The sequence below is a fragment of the Protopterus annectens genome, chromosome 10.part0, assembly GCF_019279795.1.
Source record: "Protopterus annectens isolate FY-2018-M chromosome 10.part0, PAN1.0, whole genome shotgun sequence".
Lineage (NCBI taxonomy): Eukaryota > Metazoa > Chordata > Ceratodontiformes > Protopteridae > Protopterus > Protopterus annectens.
In genome coordinates this window covers 855,250,848-855,265,789 of record NC_056744.1, presented here as the reverse complement: position 1 = coordinate 855,265,789, position 14,942 = coordinate 855,250,848, and the positions used below count along the sequence as shown (strand labels likewise).

The 14,942-nt window shown below is 44.0% G+C and overlaps 1 protein-coding gene across 1 annotated transcript in view; it reads right to left on the bottom strand.

Annotated features, from left to right (window-relative positions):
• The window catches only part of HFM1 (helicase for meiosis 1), a 3,254,758-nt gene that overhangs the window by 403,183 nt on the left and 2,836,633 nt on the right, over window positions 1-14,942 (bottom strand). The window contains exons 22-23 of the mRNA XM_044086815.1: window positions 11,529-11,626; window positions 11,274-11,408 (exon numbers count right to left, since the gene is read on the bottom strand). Coding sequence (XP_043942750.1) covers window positions 11,274-11,408; window positions 11,529-11,626 — 233 coding nt within the window. The remainder of the gene's footprint in view (window positions 1-11,273; window positions 11,409-11,528; window positions 11,627-14,942) is intronic.

Here is a 14,942-nt window from a genome sequence, read left to right as displayed (position 1 = left end):
CTTGGCCTTTTTTATGGATTCGTTTAGTTTGCTGAGGTCCAAAATGGACCTCCAGTCCCCTGTTCATTTCGGCACTAAAAAGAATCTGGAGTAAATTCCGAATCCTATCTGGTCTGCGGGGACGGTTTGGATGACTCTCTTTGAAAGCAACTTTTGAACTTCTATAGTTGCTTGATCTCTGTGATTGGGTGGAACATCTGTGATCTTCTTGGGGGTATGGGGTGGAAGAAAGAAGGGAATGGAGTATCCTCTGGTGATTATTCTTTGTACCCACTTGTCTTGGGTAATGTTGAGCCTGGTGTATGGATACACAGATAAGCAACCCTGACTGGCTCCAGAAAAGCGCAGCAGGGCCCCACATCATGAGCGCTGATAGTGACGGCCGCGAAAGGAATTGCAGCCACCCTGGTCCCCCTTGCCTCTAGGTGTAACATCTACCATTAGCTCCTCCTCCCCTGCCTCTGAAGGAGGAATCACCCTGTGCAGCCGGAAAAAATCTCTGGGACTTCTTGAACCACATTTTCCCACCTCTCTGACCCTTGGGATATGGTCTAGAAGGGACGGTAAAACGTACTCCCATGGCAGAGAGAGTTTTCCCTTCCTGTTCGCACCTGGTGAGTGTATCTTTTACCTTTGGCCCAAACAAAGAAGATCCGTTGAAGGGGGCTTTGGTAAAGGTAGATTTGAAGGTCTCCACAAAATTCCATAAGCGCATCCAGGAGTGTCTCCTAAGGGAAACTCCTAAATCTGCTGCCCTACTTGTTCTGTCAGCTGTGTAGGAAATCAGCCTCATGGAGGAGTTCACAATGGAGTTTAAGGTGGACAACTGAGCAGTAACTTTCTCAGACACTCCTTCAGTTGATGTACCTTGAAGAGTATCTCCTAGCTATTTCAGGAGATCTCTCTGAAGCCTAGTAAAATGTGTAAGATAGTTAGCGGTCTGAGAGTCAAAGCCGCTGAAGAGAAGATACGCTTCCCATATTTATCCATCATTCGAGAATCCTTGTTCGGTGGATGGGCAGATGTAGAAGTCTCTGCCAGTTCCTTCTTAGTGGCTGCCGCCACCACCATGGCATCTACAGGCACACCCTTGGTCAAGAAGTCTTTCTCTTTAGGAGCCAAGAGGAATTTGTTGGGTCTTCTGGGGACTGGTTCCACAGCATCAGGAGTTTCCCACGCCTTTCGACTAAGTAGGTCCATAATTTAATCAAAAGGTGGAGACACCCGAGAGGCTGAAAGTTGAGACCCAAGAGCCTTCAGGTACACTGACTCCTGTTCAGAAGGGGTGACGGTGGGCCAGCCGCCTCTCTGCTTCAGGATCTCTAAGATATCTACAAAGGAGATATCATCAGAGGATGACCTGGGCAACCCTTCTGACTCCTCGAGGTCAGTGTCTGAGGTGATGGACTCATCCGGAGTGTCTACTGCTTCCTCTTGCATGTCCTCTTCCAAGGGGGCTCCTCAGAAGGGTATTCTGGGGAGGTCTCGGAAGACTGGGACAAACCCAATGGGGGCGCCTTAGGTTGCTGGTCTCTGCTGTCAAGAGAGAGAGATGGTGCTGAGACAGAGGTTGGTGCTTGAGGGGGAAGAGTATTGGTACCCTTGTGTGGAGCTGATGACCGTGACAGCACGCTCATCATCTCGAATGCAGATCTCTCTGGCTCTGAAAGACAGCCCCGGTTCCAAGGAAACAGAGGTAGCCTTCAGCTCCAAAGCGATCGGCTCCAACATGTATGTTGGGTCCGAGCTCAACCTAGCCAATGCACGGAGAGGTAGACTCGGCACCGAAGAGGTTCAGATCCAAGCATCCCTGTCGGGGCCGACTGGTGAGCTTCGGCTCCTAGACACTAAGGACGGCACTGAAGGTGTTGAAGCAGAACGTGGCTGTGAGACAGCCACAAGGGGAGCTGAAATCGAGAGTTCCACAACAAGCGGCACCGAACTCTCTGGCTCTGAAGGACCAACACGGCTCGGAGGAGGAACCACAATAAGGACAATGGTCTTAGATGGCTCTGGTACCAACTGGGTCGAAGCCAACAACAATTTGGGTAAAGCAGACGACTTCAAAAGTCTAAGGACTACTCTCTCTACATCCTCTTCTGAAAGGCTCTTGGAGGATCTGGATGACAGGGTAGGCAACATAGATCTCTGTAAAATGGGAGATCATAAAGTTGGGGAGACTTACAATAGCTCTCTGGATCTGCTCTGATGCAATTTCTCAGCAGTCGGCTCCGAAAGACATGGGGCCGATACTGCAGTGTCAACATCGATAACGTCGACCGGCTCTGAGGACAGTGGAGCCGAACAGGAAGAAGGCTTATCCAGTTTCAAAGTTTTCTGAGGAGGTTCAGAGAAAATAGTCGACGCAGGAGAATGTCTCGGCCAACTTGACCTTCTCTTTCTTTGATGAGTGAGACTTGGAGGATGAAGAAGAGCTGGCTAAGTCCTCCTCGAAGGAAGGCTTAAGGAGACATTTCAGTATTAATTTGTTCTTTCTTTCCTGGAGAACCCTGGAGCTGAAGGAGTGACAGAAAGAACAAGTTTCCTGTAGGTGAATGGCTCCGAGGCAGTAAACGCAATTACTGTGCCCATCAGTAATCGAGATTTTTTGGGAGCACTTAAGGCACTTTTTAAAACCCAAAGGTTTATGATCTTTGGATTCCTTTGACATGTCTACAAAAGGAAGTTTTATAAAACAGAAGAGAGGACAAGGTCCTTTAATGTAAACAGGCTTCGCCCTTTAAGAAACTACACACAAAATACAACGAGCACTAGGTCCTCTAACTTAAACGGGCCTAGCCCTGCTAATCTAACTCACACACAGAGGAGAAATCAACAGAAGACTATGTCCTCTAACTTAAACAGGCCTAACTCTGTTGAGGAAAAGAGTCAGAAAGTTAAACAGAGGACTAGGCCCTCTAACTTAAATGGACCTAGCTCCAGAAACAGGAAAGAAGCTAAGTCAGAAAATACCACAAATAGTAAATCTTAAACAGCAGGCAAAAACTAGTCAATAATAGTAAACGACACTGCACACAATATACTATACTATTGAAAACTAGACAAAAAACAAGGTCCTAACCGAAACGCGGACCTACGGTAATAGGAACTATGTCAAAAAACTAGCACACAGAAGGATACCACACAGAGAACAAAAATGGGCCTATAACGGCCAACAAGTTCTCAGCACTAGCTATGTAAATTTAGCAAAGCACACTACTATTAACTACCTATGAAAAACTATCACTAAAACTAAGTAAACTAAGCTATTTTATGTAAAGAAATATCAATAAAACTACAATAATAATGAAAAATCTGCAACTTAGCCATGGCCAAGCAAAAAGCAATTCTGAACTTGTAGATGCGGCAAACGAGATCTGAGGATTCTTACTAGTGCACTATGGGATACCCACCTTGCCATGAGCCAGCTAAGAGACTTTGAGCTTTGTAATCGGCCGAGTTGGAGCCGAGGATCGGCTCCAAACCCATATGTAAGAATGAAGGTGATATAGGACTACATTAACATTAACTATTTTAAGCTGGGATATAGGATTTGAATTGCCTAGACACAGTAAGACCTTGCTACGTGTAATGCTATTGGCTACCAAAAAAACAATTAATTAAAAATGGAAATTAAAATCTAATCCAGCAGTAACTGTAAGTATTGAATACTGTGAAGCAGATAAAAGAACTGGTTGTGGAATCCTTAGAATGAGAAAATAACAAATTAGCTCAAAAATACATGGAATTTGTAAGAACAGTACATGCAGACATGCAGAATAATGTTCGGGAGGAGGAAAAAAGAGTGAAGATTAATAGAAGGCAGGACTTGGTAGCAATTTATTAAATGTTGAAGTGAAGGATAATTGTTAATAATGAATAATGAACCCTTGTATAATGCAGGAAACTAGTGAAAATGTTTGCAGGGGCTTGTTTCATTTTCTATGGCCGAAGCATGCATGTTTACAGCTAGTAGGTTATGTCTTCATTGACCTGAATGCATCCAAAAAGACTTAAAAAGTAAAAATAAAAAAGTTATACCATTCAGAAGCCATGTAGCTGAAACACTGCTTGTCTTTAAGGGGTAACTTGCATACAATCTAATGGGCATCCAGTAAAAGAGGATTAAAGTATTAGATAGTGAAAACACTAGCTTGGATTTTTTTTTTTTTTTTTTTTTTTTTGCAGTTTTTACTGAATGGTTTGTCTGTGCGACCGTTTTTGTCCTTTGGTTGGGATGTTACTTGGGATATTTTCCAGGCACCTTAATGTTCATGGATATTAGTTTTAATTTAAGCTCTGTGTTTTTTAAGTAAGGCCAAATAATCCTCTTATGCTGTACTGACAAAATCACCAAAATGGTCGAAACATGGATATCTTCAGCTAGTGGGTTTTGACTTTATTGGTCTGAATATATCTACAAAGACTTAAAAACTAAAAATGAAAAAAAAGAAGTCATGCAGCTGAAATTTTTAAAAGGTAATTAGCATATATCCCATGGGCCTGCACTAAAGGCCATTTAATGTATTACACAGTGGAGACTCGAGCCTAGCTGGGATTTTCTTGCAGTTTTATTTTATTTTACTTTATTTATTTATTTATTTATTTATTTATTTATTTGCTACATGAGATATCCACTAAATTGATATTATTGTGAAAATCAGTTTGATAAAGTAATGCAAAAAGTGAACTTGTTACAATAAATAGATAAGATCCCAGAAGTATGTTATAATTTGCTATTAAAACTTATTTTTCTGTTAGAAACAATGCTGTGTAGGTCTGCACATTCTGCTAGTGAGCAATGACAGGCAACCCACATTCCAAGCAGAAGTAGTAGCACTGCCTTGAACTTACTCATTAGTAACATCACATTCATCTGCAACTTTACTGTCAACTGTTTCAGCTACAGTGATCAACTTTTAGTTATGTACTTACCATAACTTTAGATGTTTGGGATCCATCTCACCTACATTCTGTACTGATGGGTTCGGAGCTGATCCTCGGCTCCGACTCGGCACGCTATACTATAGAACGAAGTCTCTTATTGGCTGAGCTATCCTACATCCCAGGATGCACCACCACTGCTTCCCCAGATCTTGTTTGCCCGCACACATGCACACACACATAGACTGTTGATATAACATTGCCAGGTGTTTCAAGATGAAACAGCTGAACTCGAACCGTCCGGTCTCTTCTGATCTCCAAGGCAGGGGGAAGGAGGGTGGGTTATTAGGAATGTAGGCGAGATGGATCCCAAACATCTAAAGTTATGGTAAGTACATAACTAAAAGATGTTATGTGATCCTATCTCGCCTACATTCTGTACTGATGGGACAGCGTCCCTAGCACCTGATTCCTGGGAGGCTCACTGGAAAACACTCCTGAGAACTGTGGAACTGAAGGAAGCTCGCCCCCGAGATGCCACGTCCAATTTGTAATGAGAAATGAAGGTGTGAGGAGAAGACCATGTAGCCGCAGCACAAATGTCACTAATGGCAAGCTTAGAATGAAAAGCTGCTGAAGTAGCCATAGCCCTGGTAGAATGAGCTTTCACAGTAGATGTAAGCTCTTTATTAGAAATGAAGTAAGTATGACTGATACAGTCTCTGATCCACTTGGCAATAGTGACTTTCGTGACGGCTTTGCCCAATTTATTGTCCGAAAAGGACACAAACAACTGATCTGTTTTCCGTGTTTGGTGCGTCCTATCCAAATAGAAGCGCAATTGCCTATGAACATCTAAGGTGTGAAAGATGTATTCCGCTCTATCTGAGTACTTTGGGAAGAAAACTGGAAGTTCCAATGACTGTTGCAGACAAAAACTAGAACAAACCCTGGGAACAAAGGATGGATTCAGTCTGAGGGCTACTCTATCCTTGTGAAAAACCAGGTATGGTGGTTTGACACATAGGGCTTGAAGTTCCGAAACTCTTTTGGCTGATGTAATTGCAACTAAGAAAGCAGTCTTCCAAGAAAGAAATTTCAAGTCACAAGTTGCTGCCTGTTCGAAGGGGGAAGAGGTCAAAGCACCTAACACAACATTAAGGTTCCACGGTGGAGCAGGATGAGATATCGGGGCCCAAAGCAGCCCAGCACCTTTCATGAAGGCTTTACACAACTTGTTGCTCATCAAAGGTGGTTCTATGCTCTCATGAAAATTGGAAATAGCTGCCAATTGAACCTTAATGGTAGAGACCGAAGAACCTTGATTGAACAGAGAAGCTAAAAACTTCAGAACTTCTGATACCGGGACAGTTATGGGATCTAATCCCCGGAGTTGGGCCCAAATAGCAAATCTCTTCCATTTGCTGTTATACATTTTCTTAGTAGAATTCTTGTGGGCCGAGGACAAGATATGTATGACTTCTGGATCCAAAGCATGGTTCCTGACTAAGGTCGAAAGAGGAGGAGCCAAGCTGTTAGCTTCAACGAGTGGAGGGACTGGTGATGCAGTCCCGACTGATGGGTCAAGAGGTCCGGAACTTGGTCCAAGAACCATGGACCGTCCAGTGCATATTTCCGAAGAAAAGGAAACCAGACTTGATGAGGCCAGTATGGGGCAATTAAAATCATCTTGCTCTCCAAGTGAATTACCTTCTGGATCACCTTGGGAAGAAGGGGAACTGGTGGAAAGGCGTATAGCAGGCCGGTGGGCCAAGCTTGGACTAGGGCGTCCTTGGAAATCTCCCCCGGAACTGGGGTGAGAGAGAAGAACTGTTGGCATTTTGTACTGAGGGGGGGTTGCGATTAAGTCGCAACAAGGAGTTCCCCATCTTCTGAAAATCTGAGTTGTCACTCTGTCGTTCAGAGACCACTCGTGAGGGGAGAGAACATTTCTGCTCAGTCTGTCGGCTATCACATTGGATCTCCCTGGAATGTGTGTTGCTACCAGAGAACGTTTGGTTGCAATCGCCCAATCCCATACCTTCATGGCCTCTCTGCAAAGGGGGTAGGATCTGGTCCCTCCCTGCTTGTTCAGGTACCAGACTACTGACATGTTGTCGGACTGAATGGCAATCATGCCCTGGGGGAGGTAACTGTGTAGTGCTTGCAGAGATAGAAGCACCGCCCTCATTTCCAGTATGTTGATGTGGAGGAGACTCTCGTCTGAGTGCCACTTGCCTTGGACTCACCTGCCCAGGTAATGTCCCCCCCACCCCGTCTGGGAGGCATCCATAGTCAATGTGGCCACTGGAGGTGGTGGAACAAAGGGTCGCCCCTGATCCAGATTGGAGGAAAGAAGCCACCAACGAAGGTCCTGTTTGCACGTCTCTGTGATCAGAATGAGGTGACTGAGAGGGAGATCCTGATAAGACCACTGGACTGACAGGAGCCACTGGAGAATCCTCATATGTAACCTTGCCAAGGGGACTAGGAGAACGGTGGCTGACATGGAACCTAACAGTTGTAGGACCATCCTGGCTGGGGCTCGGCATTTGAGGAGCAAGGCTCGAACTTGAGACTGTAATGTTTCTATCCTCTCCGTAGGAAGATAGACCCGCATTTGCTTTGAGTCTATCTCTACTCCGATAAACCGTATGCGCTGAGATGGCAGCAACACAGACTTTGCCCAATTGAAGGTGATTCCTAGGGAGTTGCCTAGAGATATAGTGGCTGCTAGGTTTTGCAAGAGTAGACGCCTGGAGGTGGCAGTTAGGAGCCAGTCATCTAGGTATGGAAACACCTGGAATCCTAGACTTCTCAGGTGAGCAGTCACCACCGCCAAACATTTGGTGAACACCCTGGGGGCTGTGGTGAGACCAAAGGGCAGTGCACGGAACTGGAAATGACTGTCTCCCAGGCTGAAGCGCAAGTGTCTCCTGGACGCCTGATCTATCAGGATGTGATAATAAACGTCCTTGAGATCTATGGAGCACATCCAAACACCCTTCTCCAGCAGCGGGAGAATGGATTGTAAGGTGACCATCCGGAACTTGGACTTCTTGACAGATCAGTTTAGTTTGCTGAGATCCAAAATGGGCCTCAAGTCCCCGGTCTTTTTTGGCACCAAAAAGAATCTTGAGTAAGTCCCTAATCCGGTCTGGCCTTCGGGGACCGGTTGGATGACTCCTTTTTGAAGCAGCTTTGAGATTTCGATGGCTGCAAGATCCCGTTGACTGGGTGGTGGGTCCGGGATTTTCCGGGATGGTGGGGGGGTTGAGAAAAGGGGATGGTGTAACCTCCGGCGATGATTCGGAGCACCCATCGGTCCTGAGTGATACCCTCCCAAGCCTTTAGGTGCTTTGAAAAACGACCCCCGACTGGCTCCGGAGCTGCACAGTCGGGCAATCCTTCAGGGATGCTGGAAGGTTGAAGAGCCATGAAAGGACTCGCGGTCTCCAGTGTTGCGGGGGCCTCCGCCGCCTCTGGGACGACGTCTTCCTGAAAAATTTCCCCCTCCTCTGCCTCTAGAAGGGGGATCGCCCTGCTGTGAGGAGTAAGCCTTTTGAGATTTACGGAACCACATTTTCCCCCCTCTTCTAGCCTTGGGATAAGGCCTGAAGGGAGTGGAAAACCGTGCCCCTACAGCAGTCAAGGTCTTACCCTCTTGTTCACAGCGGGTCAAGGTGTCCTTTACCTTGGGTCCAAACAGAGAGGAACCATCGAAGGGAGCTTTGGCAAAGGAAGACTTGAAGGCTTCCGCAAAGTGACACAGGCGGAGCCAGGCTTGTCTCCGTAGAGCAACACCTGTTCCCACCGCTCTACTCGCCCCCTCGGCTGCATACGAAATGAGCCTCATGGACGAGTTCGATAATGATGATAAGGTAGCCAGCTGAGAGCTAACCTTCTGGGCCAACTGCTCAGGTAGGTTACCAGAGAGGGTATCTGAAAGTTCCTTGACCAGATCCCTCTGAAGTCTGGTGAAGTGCGTCAGATAATTCAGAGACCTTAAAGTAAAGGCTGCTGAAGTAAGGGTGCGCTTCCCGTACCAATCCATGCTCCTGGACTCTTTATTAGGAGGATGGATGGAAGTAGATGCCTCTGCCACATCTTGTTGGGTAGCAGATGCCACCACCAGGGCATCTACAGCCACACCTTTGGAGAGAAATTCCTTTTCGGGGAGGGGCTGAAAGAAATTTATTGGGGCGAGCTGGCACCGGTTCCACAGAATCCGGGTGCTCCCACGCCCTTCGAGAGATCAAATCTAGAAGCTCATCGAAGGGCGGAGACACCCAGGAGGCGGAGGGCTGAGCCCCGAAGGCCTTGAGGAATACCGACTCCTCAGCAGAAGGGGGTTTGGACTGCCAGTCGCCTCGTTGCTTCAGGATTTCTAAGATGTCCGCAAAAAAGACATCATCCGAGGACGACTTGGGGGACCCCTCCGCATCATCGAGGTCGGTGTCCGAGGTGAGAGACTCGTCAGGGGAGTCGACGTGCTTCCTCTTGCACTGTCTCTTCCTTGGAGGTTCCTCCGAAGACGCCTCGGAAGGACCTCCAGGAAGGGGGGAACTCCCGATGGGGGTGACCTCAGGCCCCAGGGCTCTGCTGTCTTGAGACAGGGGGACAACAAAGGAGGCAGTCTCCGTGCCAAGGGAAGGTGCCGGAGAGATGGTGGAGGTAGCCAAAGAAGATTTAGCCAAAGCACTCCTCATGGCCCTGAAGGCCGGACCCCCAGAGTCCTGGGAAGGTCCGACCCCTGAGGCCACAACAGCAGACGGCACTCCCGCAGCCGACGCACTGAGAGGAAGGCTTAGAACCGAAAACATCGGCTCCGAAGCGTCACCCCCGGGGCCGACCGAGGAGGTCCGAGTACCGAACTCCGATCCGAAGGTCGGGGTTAGAGTAAGGGTCAGAGCCAACCCGAAACCCTCCATCGGCTCCACCAGCACTGGCTCCAACGGTGCCGAGGCTGTTGGAGGAGGAACTACCATAACAGGGTGGGCAATCGGCTCCGGAGCCGACTGGGCTGGAGCCGAAACCAACTTTTGAAAGACAGGAGACTGAAACAGCCTTTGATGTACCCTGTCGATGTCCAAATCCGACATCCTCGAAGACCGAGAAGAGATCGAACAAGTTCGAGTCGACTTCTCCACCGGTTCCGAAGGACTGGGGGACCGGCTCCGAATCGTCTCAATAAATATCGGTGCCGAGGGAGACTCCACAACCAATGCAATTTCCCTCGAGCCGAAGAGGACTTCGGCACCGAAGGGGAAGAGTCTGAGTGGGTGACTCTCATCGGCTCCGAAGGCAGAAGAGCCGATGAAGGTGACCCGCCTCTCGAAGCTCTAGCCGTCGGCTCCGAAGCCAGAGGAGTCGAGGCTGGAGGCATCGAGGCAGACCGTTCCGCCCTCGGCTCCGAAGTCCGTGGAGCCGATGGAGAAGCCTGCCGAGATTTCTTTGTGGCCGGTTCCGACGGGCTGGTCGGAGCCGACGATTTCTTTTTCTTCGAAGGTGAAGAGGAAGAAGATAAAGCCTCCTCAAAAGAAGGTGTAATAAGCCCTTTTAAAATTAATTTGTTTTTCCTCTCTTGGAGGACTCGGGAGGAAAAAGCGTGACAAACGCTGCATGACTCCTGAAGATGTTTAGGGCCTAAACAATACACACACAATGAGTGATCGTCCGTTATGGACATTTTGTAGCTGCATTTAGAGCATTTCTTGAACCCAGATGGTCTGTGCTCTTTCGACATACTGACAGCCAAACACTACCACAAAAGAGAAACTTTTTCCAAAAATTTTTGTGAAGAAAATAAGTAAGTAAGGACAAGACCCCTCTAGTAGAAACGGGATACTTGACCAACTAACACTACAACAAGACTCACACTAAATTCACTCACCCGCGAGGACAAGGCCCCTCTAACTTAAACGGGATCCTTCCCTCAATACAAAGACAAATTCACCACAAAAATACTCAAATAACCAGTCACACAACAACTATAGCTGTTAAAACAGCTTTTGGGTAGATTAATCAAAAATTTCTGACAGAAATTTTAGAAGAAATAACAACTTAGCTCAGCCAAGTCCGAGACCACGTCTTTGCTGTAAAGCGGCAAACGAGATCTGGGGAAGCAGTGGTGGTGCATCCTGGGATGTAGGATAGCTCAGCCAATAAGAGACTTCGTTCTATAGTATAGCGTGCCGAGTCGGAGCCGAGGATCGGCTCCGAACCAATCAGTACAGAATGTAGGCGAGATAGGATCACATATCATCAAGTGTTACTCAAACAAATGAGAAACAAACATTTCTTAGTAGGTACCATATTTTTAAAGATGGAAGTACATGTTTACATTTCCTTTTTTTTTTAAGTTTTACTTAACTTTAATTAACACTCACCGATTTTATCAAGTTGTTTAGATACATATGGGGAGTTCTCCCATAACTTAGATCTAAAACACTTAGCCAGAATTTGAGCATTTAACAGTGCAGAGAAATTCTTCTTATCTTCTTGTAGAAAGAACTCAGCCAAGCCTAGAAAAAATATATATTGGTGAAATTATAAATTTCCTTTTATTGCTTAAAAGTAGAAAGCATTTTGCAAGAACTAATTAATAAAAAAGAAATCAAGAAAACAATTATATTTTATCTTACACTTAGTAACTCTTGTGCCATTTCTGAAAATTTTAGCTGTGTCTTGTACTAAACCAAATTCTTGAATCGGGATACAACCTAGGTGAGTCTGAATTAAACTGCAATAGGAAAATGGAAATGTTACTAAAAGATATTTTAAAAAGAAACCATTAACAGGGAGTAGCATAAAACTTTCCAAATACTTAACTTTCATTAATACAAGCTAGTATAAGGGTAAACAAATGCAACTTAGTACAAAATTATTAACATAGGCACAACAGACTAATTTCATCATTAATTAGCCATTAAAATAAACTATCAAACTCTAAGGTTTAGATTTAGAAACACAGTGCTACAGAGTAACCCTAACATGTATAGAACAAAGGGAAGCTTATGCAAAGTTAGTACTCATCGCCAAACAAATCACTTGCATAATGGAAAACTGTAGGGAGAAAGAACAGATAGAAAACCATTATCTGTGCGAATGAAATAAATTCTCCTTAATCTCATATTACTGCTCACAAAAATCTGTAGGTTATGCAATGGACAACTTTTTGAAATTTCAATGTCCAAAATCAGAAGCGCCGACACATTTGAAAAAAGCCACTTTTTAAAATGTTTCTGCCAGAAACTATAATGCCCTGTTTTGGAGTTTTACTCCCACACTCCTACCTCTAAATAAATTTCCAAAAAGGGCACTACAAATTAGAGGTGGAATTTTCACTGATTTGTGTTTTGGCCTTTAACATTATGATACAATCCCCTTATGCAACTGACATCTACCACATACTTTACATGGAAAAATTGCTAAACATAAAACTACTGGAGATAAACATAATCCTAGTAGATGGCAAAGGTACTAGGCTCTCTTCCCCAATCTGATACAAATTTCCTTAATGTAAGCTACTGTTTAGTATATACTAAATAAAGAGACATCTTTTTTTTTAATCCAATCTTTATTCCACTCTTTTTTAACTTATCATTGCACATGTATGGGGTGCGTAAATTCCCTGTTGATGACCTGCAGTTTCTACTATTACTGCTCTAGTTCACTGTTTTAACATCTCCATTTAGCCCAATATCAAGAGTTACATTTAATCCACAGTTTTCTTCTCTCACAAACAAAAGTTCTTTTACCTTAAGTTCTGTTTACTCATTCATACCAAATTATCAAATCAACTAAAACGGTTATTCATACTATCTAATCTTATGTTGCCCCTCCCCTCTCATTTATTCTGGCCTTTTTTTTTTTTTTTTTTTTAACCTGTATTCCTATTCATAGTTCTATATGTTTTATTTTCCAGCTCTTGCTGTATTATCCACTTCCTATCTATCTCTCCATTTCACTCCTGCGCTATTACTTCTCCTTGTTTCCTCTCTACTTGTTCCTTAACCCATACATCCTTTACTGTCATTTCATACTTAGCACTCCTTCCTCTTATCTTTCTCCCTCCTCTCTGAAAGTATTTGTACTTTGTCTTTATGTCCTTCATTTCTTTGTGGATCTCTTCCTCCCTCCATTTTGTTCTCTTTTCTTCTTCTCTTCTATTTGTGATATTAATTGCCTAATCTCTTCTACTATGCATCTTTCTTTTTTTTTTTTTTTTTTTTTTTGCATATCGTCATTACTAACCCCACTAGATCTATTTTTTCTTCTCATAACCCATTTATATATCCTAGCAATGCTAATTGTTGTCACATTCCCAATTTCTGGGCATCATTGCTCTGCTAGTTATTGCAGATGTGCACTATAACTCTCTAGTTTACTACAGTTGTAAACCAATGTGTGTCCATGTGTCCTTCTCCTCTAAACAGCTCCAACATGTCCCTCACATATCCCTGAGAACATCTTTTCTAGTTTTGATGGAGTATAAAAGTATCTATGGAGGCATTTCTGTGCAAATATTTTGCATCTGCAGGCCTTGGACACATATCTGAGAAGCTTTAGCATTTGTTCCCATTTCTCTTTCTTTATTTTGCCTGAATCTCCTCCAAGTTTTTTCATCTGCTCTGCCATTCCTCTCTTCTTTCCATTGTAACCGTCTTTTTCTTCCATTCTCAGTAATCCTTTTGTTGATTTTCTATCCATCCTTCTCATATGTATTTAATTTACTGTCTCTGGCTCTTCAGCCCATCCTGTTCATAGGTTCATAGGTTACTACTAAGCTAACTGCCCTTGCGGGCCATTTTAAGCCTAGCCAATTATCCCTTGTGAGCCTCAAACCCTGCACCTTGTGTTTGTAAGGCAAACACCTTAACCATTAGTTATCTTCCTCTCCACTCTCTTCCATTTACTAATTACCCCCTGATATTCTCACTCTAAATGCTCTTTTTATTTATATTCTTCCATTATTTTCCTCATGTTTTAACACTGTCCCCTCTTAGTATTTTGGGCCAGGACTTGACCTCTTTCTTGCAGTTTCCTCAGTTTCCATGTTATGGCATACTTTCCCTTCTTTTGTTTCACTCCCCCAATAGGATCACCTTTTCCCTTCAGTCTGCTAAATCTTGCTTCTGTTAGCATATTTTTAAAAGTTTTGTGCCTCCTTTGTCAACTCTAACTGCAGTTTCCAACTTGGTGTTTCCAGTAGTAATTCTACTATATCCTTATTTCCATTCTCCTCATCATCCCTTTCAGTGATCATTTAATTTTGCCTAAAATAATATATTCACAACAAACATTGCTGAATTAATGTCTTGAAATCCAGGATCCTCAACTATTTCTTCTTTACTGGTTTTGCTACTTGTTCCCATACTACTTTTGGTATTTCCTCTTCCTACACATACTCTATAAATAGCTGTTTTGTCTTTTTAAAGAAGCTGTTTTTTGGCAGGCCACAAAATGCTTATCCTGTATATGTCAGTTATGGGAGGATACACATTTGCAAAATCTGAACTCTGATCCATATCAGCTTTGATTGCACCCTATTTTTGAATTTCTGTCTTTATTTTATCATATATCCTGTTTTATGCTACCAATTGAATCCTCTGCAGTCTTTCTTAAACACATTCCAAGGAATTTCAGTTCTTTCCTCCACAATTCCTCCTCTTTTGTTTTCATTCCTTGTCCTGCTTGTATTGTAACTGCTACTGCATGCATCTCATTTTATTTACCTTATACCAAGACTTTCACCCAGACATTTCCAGAATATTCCATAATTTCTCTAAGTCCCTTTCTGGTCTGTAAATAGTTAATAGCATATCAGATACATATAGGATAATTGTCTTCACCTTCTCTATCAATACATACCCCTTATATCTGATTGTCTTATTTTCTGTGCCAGTGATTCTAAATATACTGCAGGTAAGAATTGTGTCATATAACACCCTTGTCTTGTTCCTCTCTGAATCTTTATTTTTGCTGAAAGCCTTGCTCTAATCTTCACCCTAGCTGTACCCCCTCTAGAACATATTTCTTAATTCAATTCACTCTTT